Consider the following 11,751-nt stretch of genomic DNA (forward strand, 5'->3'; position numbering starts at 1 on the left):
GGAAATTTTGGCGAGACGCTATCGACGCAGGACACGATCCTGCTTGGGCGAACCGAGCACCTTTGAGGGAGGGAGGTATCATATAATCAGCAATAATTAGGGTTGCGATGACTCGTCATCTCCATCCGTTTCTTGGAGATATCCACGAAATGTCCGCCTCTCGGACTATCCGAGCGGGTCGCACTTACTCCGAGTGGGAGTTGAATTTTTTTCGTTCTCGGCACCGAGGTCTCCACGGTGCGAGCTTGAGCTCAGGGTTGGATCGAAAGTTCTCTTTGGTGAATCGTGCCGGTACGGTCGTATATGGATATCAGAGGTCTACCAAGTGCTGCTCATCGAAAAGAAAAAATTGGAGAGTTTAATTAAGTTCATGGATAGGTCATAACCTGGAGTACAGTGTCCGCTTTTCGTCCTGATTTCTGTTCCGGACTCGACGTTATCCCGCATATCTACTCCGACCCACCTAGAATCATTTTGCGGGCTCTTATAGCTCTTTCGAAGCACATGGAGCAAGCTGATTAGTCGAGTGACTTCCGGATCATCCTCGTAGCCCGTAATTCGTAGAGGCGTGCATCGCTGTGTAGGTTGGACCGCCTCTCCTTGTCACGCTGGTGCGTGTGTCGCCGCGGTTAGCGGTGATTCAGATCGTCTCATCGCGAAGTCCGATCCATCCGATGTCGCATCAGCTCTATCAGCTTTACATTGCCCTCTCACTCAAACTCAAAATCAAAAATTCCTTCAACGGGTCTCGCCGGCTGCCACGGTGGGCCACCCCTTACAAGGTATGCGGAATGTCAAGGGCGCCACTCTCCCGGCCGATATCTTACTAGACATGTGTTTCTACCTGCTTGTCTGGATCTATCCGTATGAGGACCGATACCGAGCGGCAGACCCTCTGCGCGTCCGTGTCTCCGTCCGTCGGACTGCTTTACCGCCCGCCCGCCGGCGTATCGACTGCCGGTGGTAGTTGTCGACCCTGGCGCCATCTATTGCCCCATTGCGGAGTGAAGGGCCCGTCCAATCGGGCCCTCATGCTGGCACCACGTGATCTTAGGTGAACGTGACGTCAGCTCGCCGACGGCGCGCTGCTGCCTTCGCCGGTGTATAAACGGTGGATTGTCATTCGCAGTCGGATCGTCATCGTGAGACGAGCTTCCACACCCATCTGCGGAACGACGTGAAGTATTGCATCTACGTCCGTGAAAAACTACGTGTCGAGCCCAAATCAAACCGTGCGAAATGGCCGAAAACCGAGCACCGAAAAGCGGTTTGGCCGCAGAGGCTCAGAAAAAGGTGAGTGCTGTCAGAATCAGTCCTTCCATCCGTCATCTCGAGAGCTCGCACGATGCGCGCGGGCGGGTGCTTCCTTCGCGCTAAGAAAAGTTCCCGAACTTCGGAGAACTTTTTCTTCTGTGGCGAGATGCCCCCCCCCTCCCCGAGTGAGATCTGAGCCCCCGAGCTGCTGATCTTCACCCAACGACGATTATACACTCTACCATCTGTTTGACGTGGAGTCTGCAGGGATTCCGCGGAACTGTCGCTCAGAGGCGACACTGGTATGCGTTCTCGCTCGTGTCGGACGGCCGCGGCGGAGTCAGTTCTGGAGAGATTTTGTGCATACTCTGCTGCTGCATTCGATCGTTGTGTCGGACTACCGGAACGGAAACGTACGCGCGGAATTGCAAGGATTCAGACGTTAGACTGCGCTTCCCTGCGGAACCACTTTTGTACGTTGAGAACCGACGGCCGTTGGCTCGACCTGAAGAAGCTCGCGATCCGCGAACGGGAAGGCACTCAAGGCCGTTGACGGAAACGCCCGAGAAACGATTGGTTCTGTATTCACAACCCTCTTTCGGGGAACACAGTACTCCTTGCTTTTCACTGAAGCGAGCGGGCACCGATTCGATATTGACAGAATCAACAGTCTTCCGCGCGGACCACGGGGAGAATTCGATTATTTCCACCATTCGCGCAGGTGGACTTCTTTTTGATCTTTTCGCGCGTCACGGCTCACGAGCTGGAACCTATTTCTCGTCTTCTCCGGTGGGGTTCTAGAACCCGATACGAGTTTCCCTTTTTTTCTTGGGAAAATGGTTGCTCCGCAGTGGAAAAGCGCTTACCCGGCACTTCGACTCGACGCCATTGCTTCCCAATGCTCAATTCGAAATTCCTTATCGCCAACCTATTATTCGGGGAGCTGTTCTGGATACATGATGATGATGCTGCTTCGATACTCCTTCATGCACAATCACACCGAAAGCGTCTGAGTTCCATGGACTTTGGATCGATGATTCACTTTTTTCCGATTTCGAATGGGCTTAAGATAGATCGCTTTGTTCGCGAAAGGATTTCCGAATCATGCGCCGCTTGTGTCTATGTTCGTGGGAGTCGGTCCAAGACGTCATGCAAACTTGACCCAATGACTCACGTCAATCTCGCTCAAGGATGGTAAAAATGGAACCTCTACGGGATCGCGATCGACGACTCGTGGTGGAAGGCTTGATCTTGGACAGACGTCAGCCCCGTGATTTTTTGTCGCTTGTTGTCACATGCTTGCCCAACATGTCGGAATCCGGTTGATCGTATCTTCTATTGACTACATGAAATTCTCACTTCACGAGTACGGTGCCGTGACTGAGCCCTCCCGTATCTCTCGTACGGAACACTGTTCGCTGGGCTCTACCTGCTTGAACTCTCGAGATTCCTGATGTCAAGAATGACTCTTCGGGCCACTCAGTCCTCGTTGAGGATCACTGGACTAGAGGCTGCTCGAGGGGAACGCGATCTATGGATGGCCGGGGATTCCAGGCTGCCGAGCGAGATCGTCCCGATCTCCAGGACCTCTATCAATCGAGAGTGGTATAACCTAGAACAATATTATCGGTCAAACCCGTCTTAAGCGTCGACTAGCTAATGACTTGCCGGCTCGAAAATCGATCGGGACGCCCCAGAAGGCCAGCCGCAGAGGCTAGTTCGCACTGAAGAAGAATCAGGGTGTCCGAGGACCCTTGTCCGATATTTCCTCCCATCAGCTGATCCTTCGTTCTTGAAAGGCAGGCAACGTCAGCGCACCGTGTAGCCAATAGTTTGAAGAGGACTCATGTGTGTCGCAGGAGCTCCGAATATGCTTTCTCTGTCAAATTATTTGATGGACGCCGAATATCGGGATATAATGACGGATTACCTAGTATATATCCTCTGGGCCTCCGATGGTTCAGTGCAATGTGCTGCGTGCTGTCGTCTCGTCGAATGAAGAATTCCGTCTCGGTTTGACTTTCTGGTCATCGGCTCCATTGAAGAATGACTATTCAAGCGCGGTCTAATCCCGCAGCGCAAGGTCGTCTGTGATCTGAATCTACGATCAGTCATCCACGATATTGGAGGAGCAGATCGAAGAGAGTCAAGATGACCAAGACCACGGCTCTCGAGCGGCGATTTACGCAGAGCGCGGAGCAATGCAACTACGGCTCGACGTCGTTCAGTTGCGGAGGGATCCTCTTTCGGTCGTCCCTATGACGGGAGACGAAAACTTTCGCTCGGAGTTTCCGAGGAGCTGGCGGCGCTCGCAGGTACTAAGGTACCGTAAAATTCTCAGAGACGCTTCGAGCGGAAAATCCGCGGGCGATGAAATCAGCTACAGAAAATCTCGTCCTTACGCCGTCCAAAATGTTATGCTAATGTTCTGTTTCGTTCCGGAGGCAGCCACGCGTTCAAATTGGTTCAATGATGCAATCTTTTGAGATTTTTCGATTGATTCGAAAACGTGACGAGGGCTGATTGGAATCTGATAATTCCAATTGGTTCTACTTTGACAGCAACGGTGAAAACCCTGGCACAAGAGATCGGCCGCCCCCTGGGAGCGGAGAAAGATGCCTTCTGATCAATCATTTGATTTAACATCCGTCTGTGTTTGCCCACCCGATTTTTCGAGCGATCTTCGTGAAGAGTCTACAAGGCGAATTCTGGACTCGATTTTTCAAAACACCGCCGGAATCCGTGATTTTTTATTCGAAGCTAAATATGCCATCCATCTTGACGTGACCCTCGGCTTGACTGTCGGCTTTCCGGAATTCCCCCACCTTGCGCGTAAACATGTTACCCTGCCGATGCATCGATAGGTATTTTGAAGTTTCCCTATATGAGAGCTGCTCCGGCTTCCGGCAAGCGATGAAGTGTCGCCGCTCGGATGTGCATCTCACCTTCCGCTCGCGAGGAAACGGCGAAATTCCAAAGCCATTGTCGATTTGATAGCCGATGTCTTTGATCCCTTCCGTAAAAGCGGTCGATCGGTCATGCATCCGATCGGATGAATTCGACCACACACGATGGACGGCTCTGACCGCCTGGAATTCGGGACCGCTAACTGAGGAACACGTCAGACAGGATAGAAATTATTCCTCCGCTGCGAAATAGCCGTATCAAAACATAGTCGAGTTTTCATTCGCTGTTTGGACTAAGTTATTTTGCTGAGCCCTTCCTGCCGACTCGACGAAGTCAGAATCTAAACTCACCGGCCAGTTTACTTGAGGATCGTGAACTTTAGACGAGGAAGCGCAAGCTCGAAGAGCGGAAATCGAGTTCTGGGTTGAGGACTCAGTGAAGCGTGAATTCTCAACGGCAAGAAATTCCGGTTGATAGGATTTCCGGTAGCGCCTCCGGGATGGGATGATTAGAGTCGTCCATGGAAAATCGTAGTTATACCGAGAAAAATCCCCGAAAATTAACATCAAACCGTGAAGACTTCTTACCATATTCCGGGGTCTTTCCGGGAGCTCGGTCTTGATTCCTGCGTGCGATACTCTTCCTTATTTTCTACTGACTCGATTTTCGGTCCACCGCTTGAAGACACTCGAGGCCGTTCTTTAATATAAATCTGGTCTTACTTATTGTTAGTCAGACACAGCAGCTCTCTTTCGCGGTAACCGACGATTTCGAAGCGAAATCAGATAAAGGAAGAGACAGCAACTTCATATTCTCGTGGGGCGGGCGTGATCAACGCAGATAAACGTTTGAAGGGATTGAAGAAGCATCTATAGGGGAAGACTTCTGTGATACCCGGTCCTTTCTTCTTTCTTCTTTGAATAACGAAAATTCGGAGATTCGCGGGAGACGAGCGAAAAAAGTGTGGGGTGCAAGGCGACACCTAGTTAGGGAGACGAAGAAGAATTCAAGCCGCGTCCTTTTCCTGACTTTCCAACCGCGATAAGATTACACTTTGGCTCGAGGTAACATTCGGCTTGGGGTTAGCGCATGTTTCGAAACCAAGTCGAGGCGACTTCCTCATGATGGCTCTTAAGCGACCGAACCAGCACTCCTCCCAGTGAAATGAAAAGCTGTGGAACAATGTCAGGTGACGTTTAGCTTCAAGATAGATCCATGGGTAGCATTCGTGTATCACACGCCACTTCTTCCATGACGAGTAGATGAGGCCTTGGGAAAATTCAGATGATCTCACACTAGAAAGTCTCTATCGTCACCAAAGAACGTCGGGACGATGAATTCTGAATTTCATGGAGCGTCATAGGAGCAATGTTGCCCGGAAACACTGTACGAAAGGAAGCTGTCCAGATACCGAACGGAAGCTCGCCTAAGGGAATGTTTGGAAGCGGTGCGGATCCCTTGCAGTCGAAGTCGTTCTACCCGCAACCAGCTTCTGCGGTACAAAAGAGCGTCCGTATCGATAACCATCCCCTCGTTGGAGCTCTGTGGACTGAAGCTTCGCTGAGGCATCTAGAAGGCTCGCTTGTTTTACTTTCTTTTTGTAATTGCCTCTGTACCTCCTCAGTGCAGGCTGTGAGCGAGCGGGAATTAACAGCATTCGCTGCCAACGAGCTTACAACGAGCGGCCGTCATTGGTCCGTTGATCCGTTGGTCTCCAGCGAGCCAGCTTGGCCCCCGGTCGAATGTTCAGCGGCATAGAACGTCGAAATCGCCGACTTCGGCTAGCGGTAACATTCTGGAGTCAGTCAGCATCATCATCACGAACAGCAGGCGTGCGCGTTGGCCGACCGAACATTGTTTCAGTTTCCAGTGGATTGCCCGAGGCACCGGGGTTCCAGGTCTAGCCCGTTGGACTAGCGGACTTTCGAGTACTTTACCGGCTCGATCAGCGTAGAATCAAACTGTCATTGAAACTTCGACCAGGGAGGGTTCAGAATGAAAGGCCGTCATGAAGGGACAGCGGACGATGTCCCACCGAGGGATCATTAGATGTCGGCGAGCAAAGTGACTCATACCTCGCGTTGCGTACGAGAGTGCTCAACGTATTCATCCTTTCAGGAATATTTGTAATCTATCGATTCCAGAGGTTGCTCTCAGGATGAGTTCATCCAGATTCAACTATTGTGGGACTGCAGTCTGACGATTCAAGTTGACCTCATCATGACACCTATTGGTGGTAGAACGGTCTTGGGGATCGTTGGCTCATCCTTTGTACGGAATATAATATACTTGCTCAGATTACCGACACTTCTCCCGATAGGAACAAGCTCTGAAGAGCTTCACGACGCCGACGGTATCAGGTTCGGAAACCGAAGACACCATTCGTCAGGATCGCTTTAATTGGTTTGAGGGTCTTGACCGAGAAATTAATATCTGCTGGATGAGCGTTATTATCATGCTCTTCAGTCAGCTTAAACGGGTCCCTTATCCAACATCCGCCGCGAGCCCCGACCTCATGATGTTTCTTCTGAAACGATCGGGGCCAGCTCCGGTCGAGAAATATGTCGCAGCGGCAATACGATCCTTCAGCGCAATGGTATCATGAGAAGCTCACTCAGTTCTTGGTGAATGAATCAATTATCAGATCGGAGATCCGACTTCCAGATGACACGAGACAGATGTTCCGGGAACATTTGAGCAATTCGCGTTCGGAAAACAGTCGATGTCATTCGGGATAGCTGGATCGATCGAGGTGCTCATTGTTGGCGCGAATGACATATCGCTCCGATGTAGCAAGCGAACCAGCAGCCAGCGAGTTAGTCAGTCAGTGCGTCTGTTTGTCGCTCGTGCGGTCGGTCGCCCCGTTCGTTAGTAAGTCCCCAGCGGATGCGGTCAAGGTCGTTAATGTTGACGCCTTATTTGGCTTAAGCCTTTTCTACGTATTATAGGATCACCGAGCTTGATTCTAGGTTTTTGCTTATCTGGAAATAGAGAAACCTAATTCGTTATCAGCAAGAACCAGAGTCAGCGGTCCGGATCACCCTCGTATTCCGTTGTTGAGTCCGATTCGATCTTGCTGAGTCGCCGCTGGCAGCGATTGCTGATCCAGGAATGACTAAATATGTATGTATTACATTCTTACGCTGTTTGACACATTGCGGGGCGCTGAATCGGATGGGATGACTCGACTCTCAATCAGCCAAAAGCCCACGTTTGCAGTAGGACTTCGCGTTCGCATGCGGCAGATCAGATCGTTGGGATCATTTGTAGCAGATACATCGATCACCGTGTCGAGCAACGGGCGAGGAGATCCTGTCGTTTGGTTGAACTAATGCTTCGATGCCTACTCCATTCGATTCAAGAATGTCAAAGGTTACGCGAATCGGTACGCTCGTGCCGTATCCATTTTGCCGTATTACAATAGTTTGGTCGCGGGCGTTCACTTTTCCTGGTGTGATTTATCTCTTGGACACATCTATTTTCCCGGCGCCGATCGAGCTTCAGGAACTTCTCTCCGAACAGTGGCGTAGTATCACCAGTATTCTTCGCTCGCCTACAGAACGCAAGGTTTTGCCGAGAGTCCCATAATAGATTCCCGCGCACGGCAGCATGAGACAGCTTCTGCGAACAATTGATGTCTCAAGGCTTGACGATAGGGAGTCCTCTGCTGAGTCTAGCGGATGATCCTTCCCAAGTAACTGTAGAGAAGGAGCTCTTCGAGCAGATTTGAAAATATTTCTGCTGTGAGAGGCTATTCTAAACTAAGGCTGTGAACACAGGCTAGCGAGGAATTCATGAAGATATTCTTTCCGGCCCAAAATCAAGCTCGATGCGAGTCAGTGCGGAGCGGACGGGAACCGTTCGATCCCGATCCGTATGCGCGAAGCGGAGTATCCAAGAGCCTGTCCTTAGTCGTTGAAGAACTGCGGGCTTCTTCGGCCGCTCCCTGCGCGGACAGAAAATTCCGCCGCGCCGTGAGACTTGACGCATCTCTCAGTGCGAGCGAAAGAGTCTCACCTGTCCCACGGGACAGTGAATGGAAAGCTTCTGTCGCTGGAAATCAGTACTTCGAGCGACTGAATGGGAGAGCCAAGGAGAATCTCGATTGCCGCAGGAAATATAGCCCTTTGTCCTCTTTCGACAAAGCACTCGAGTGAAAATCCAAAGTTCAAGTCGAGCTAGTACTACAGCTGCGGAAGCCCTCGATCGAGATTCCCGCGAGAAGACTGATTAATGCAGAATTCCGTCGAGGGATCGATATCCATCGAGCTAGAACTCTTCAGCTTAAGCAAGGGAATTCTTCTTCCTTGATGCGTACGCAAAGCTTGGTGCGATTCTGGCGGGAAAGCAGTTTTACGGTCTTTTATCTCCGGGTTCTCGGACTGGTTGACAATCAAGGCAGGTGAATCGTCTTCCACGGAAAACTATCACGCTCCTCGATTTCGGAAAACTGTCACACCCGTGGCCAGGATTTCAGTTACCTAGGTACGAAATGCGAATTCCTTCCCGGAGAGTTGGATCTGATCGCGGCGAAGAGAAAGAAACTCCTCGAAATGGTACGGATTTGACACCACGACCTCCCTCGTCGGCACGAGCCATCCCGTGTGGCCGCTAGTCCCCCCGGTCACCGCGCTGAGCCGTAGTTGCGATTCCTCTCCTCCATCATTATCGTATCAACCGAATCTTGATTGGAAACCACCCCGATGATCGGCAATGGTTCCCTCGGGGACCCCCTTGGGAGACTGTAGCTCCCTGGGGACGTATCATTTTCGAAGTATTATTCCAGGCGCGCCCCGTCTCTCTAGAATGCCCGATAGATTGACCTTTTTTCATAATCGTGTATCACTGACCGACCCTTCACGGGTTGCTTTTTAAGGGTTTCTGGGACGATAAAATCGAGTCCCTAAGCCAACTGGAATCCTATGGATACGCGTGACTCATTTTTCTGTTGGGTGAGCGACCCTTCTGCCGGTGGGTGTCTGTGAACCAGTGGGAGTGATTTATTCAACGGCGCTGCGTATATCCTGGCCGTTGCTTTTTGTACGTAGGGAGGGAGCGTCTCGTTGCAGAGCGGCTGAGCACACTCTGACTGACAGCTCAAGGATTGGCGTCACGAAGTGTTTGCGTCGCGACAGAACAGGATTTTCGTACCGAGAGCGCCCCTCTCTCACCAACTGTACATGAATGTGAAAATACAAACAAGGCGCATTTCCAGAATCTGCGAAAATAGCTCGCCAATCGGCTTCCCTCAACGATGCTGATCGTTCGCGGAGCCTTCGTGGACTCCCCGGATATTCGCTCAGCGAGTGGGTGACGTCTGATTGATTGAATAGAGAATGAAATTCGTGCTGACAATCGGGAGTCGGTGGAATCTTAGACTGCTCGTTGACGGAGCGACCCGATTCTCCGGATTGTGAAGACAGTCATCGCGATAACGCGTATCCAAGCGCCACACTCTTTACACATGCACTTGCTCCGAAAGCACTCGCTATGAGTTGCGTCGCTGTCAGTGAATTTTGCGACATTGAACCATCTCTCGTGATAATCAACCCCCCTTGCTCGTGCTGCTCGTCTTCCCGCCTCCCCGATATCCCTTTTTCACTCCGAATTCGACCTGGGAATCTCGAATCTATTCCAGTGCCCCGTTACCGTTTACCGCTTCTCTGATTTCCCATTTTCCTGCAATCGAGTTCGTCGTTTTCATTATGCACTCTAGACTCTACTCTAGACTAGAGGAAGTCTAGACTCTACTCCGGCTACAAGAATGTTCAGCGAGTAACCTGGGCGGAAGAAACCATCGAATGATGACGGCAAGGCCTCTATGAGAGCTCCCGGGAATCAACCCCCGAATTTCCATAAACATCGGTCCGGACCTCGAGGAAGGTCCCGCTTTCTCCAGTCATCCATGTCAGATTTCAACTGGGTGAAGCACAAAAATAATTCCCCGGGGTAGAGGGACCCATCGATCGAGAACGTCGACCCCGCTATGACCACCCACAGCTCCCTAGAACCCACACTAGAATTGTCACAGTGATCGGTTCAGTCGGTGATATGAAGAAAGTTCAAATGGTGCCCCAAGAGCCGATAGGGAGCTATTCAGCCTCGTATCAAGCTCTTGATCAGGACCAACCTAAGCCTTGCAGAAACCTACAGTCTGGCGGTCACGGCTCTAGTCGCGAGACGTCAAGAACAGTCGGACAGCTCATGATAGGCGCGCAGGTATCATAGTGGAATAGCTCGCACCTTTCCTGCTCAGTGTAATAAATATCTTACAGCTCCTATCGAAATACGACAACCAACTTGCGTCGGAGGTCATGGAGTGGGTCCGCCGGACGACTGGGGGCGATTTCTCGGCTAGTGGTGAGATCGACAACGTCCACGAGGTCCTGAAGGATGGGGTGGTCTTGTGCAAGTGAGTATTCTGTTCTCGTCTCGACCTGCTTACCAACGAGGGATAAAGTTCCCATTCTGAGGAATCTTCGGAACCTATCTTTTTCAGGTTGATGAATGTTATCAAACCAGGAGCCATCCCCGAAAAGAAGATCAGCAGCTCGAAAATGGCTTTCAAATGTATGGAAAATATCGGATTCTTCCTCCAAGAAGCTAAAGATATGGGTGTGCTCGCAGAAGAAACGTTCCAGACCGTGGATCTTTGGGAGAAACAGAACATTCTAGCCGTCGTCATCTGCTTGCAAGCCGTGGCCAGGAAGGTACGTGAATCTCCGCTGTGCTGAATAAATTGAACTCAATCTGGAAATTATGCTACAGACTATCCCGTCTGTGAAATGCTCATCCGTAGTCTCTTCAATTGCAAGGCTTCGAAGTACGGCATCGAGGGAATCGGTCCCAAGGAGTCGGAAGGAAACCGGAGGAACTTCTCTGAAGAAGTGCTCAAGGCCGGCCAGAACGTCATCGGACTTCAATATGGCTCGAACAAAGGAGCCTCGCAGTCCGGCATGAATTTCGGAAACACGCGACACATGTGAATCATCTCAGCGGTTGGGAGCGGCGCTGGCTACACTCGTAGCGGAGGGATTTCGCGGAGATATGAGCGGGAAACATTTCCGCCTGCAAGGAATGAATTTTCGCGGTGCTTGCTCTGACTAGCGGGGCAACCGCTGCTCGGCGATGAACTGTTATGCCAAACATGTGCTTGAAAAAAACAGCTCATCGATTCTTTGATCGCATGGGGCACATGGAAATGAAAATCTTCTGCGTGCTACCGGCAACGTGATAGCTCGAAAATGTTTTGAGTGCTCCCTTGATGAGAGTCGCTGGGGAGATGGCGTATTCACAACTTTTTCCGTGGTGATATACTGATTGAACCTCGTCTGTTCCTTGAACAATTGTATCTATAAATAATATATACGCAGATAATTTATCTCTATGACATTTGCTTCGTCTCTTTCCCTGGCGTCCCAGATTTTGATACACAGGTGGTCGCTTCAATGCGACTTTTCTTCCCTGGAAGAAGTGATTCCCGAGAGCAGTGCCTCCAGGCTATGATATTGACCTTCGACAATCCTCTGATTGAAGGAGTTCAGCCCGTAAAAAATCGAATCGCTCAAGTCCCAGCCCTGGAATTCGGAA

General features: G+C 50.9%; 1 protein-coding gene across 1 annotated transcript; it reads left to right on the forward strand.

The window, feature by feature from the left end:
* The first annotated feature begins 1,104 nt into the window (after positions 1–1,104).
* On the forward strand, positions 1,105–11,545 carry Chd64 (transgelin calponin-3). The gene is made up of 4 exons (XM_003743751.2): positions 1,105–1,293; positions 10,437–10,573; positions 10,661–10,871; positions 10,977–11,545. The coding sequence occupies exons 1-4, from the start codon at positions 1,240–1,242 to the stop codon at positions 11,145–11,147; spliced, it is 573 nt and encodes a 190-aa protein (XP_003743799.1). The 5' UTR covers positions 1,105–1,239; the 3' UTR covers positions 11,148–11,545.
* The last annotated feature ends 206 nt before the right edge of the window (positions 11,546–11,751 follow it).

This window comes from Galendromus occidentalis, unplaced genomic scaffold (assembly GCF_000255335.2).
Source record: "Galendromus occidentalis unplaced genomic scaffold, Mocc_1.1 scf7180000077451, whole genome shotgun sequence".
In the NCBI taxonomy this organism is placed as follows: Eukaryota; Metazoa; Arthropoda; class Arachnida; order Mesostigmata; family Phytoseiidae; genus Galendromus; species Galendromus occidentalis.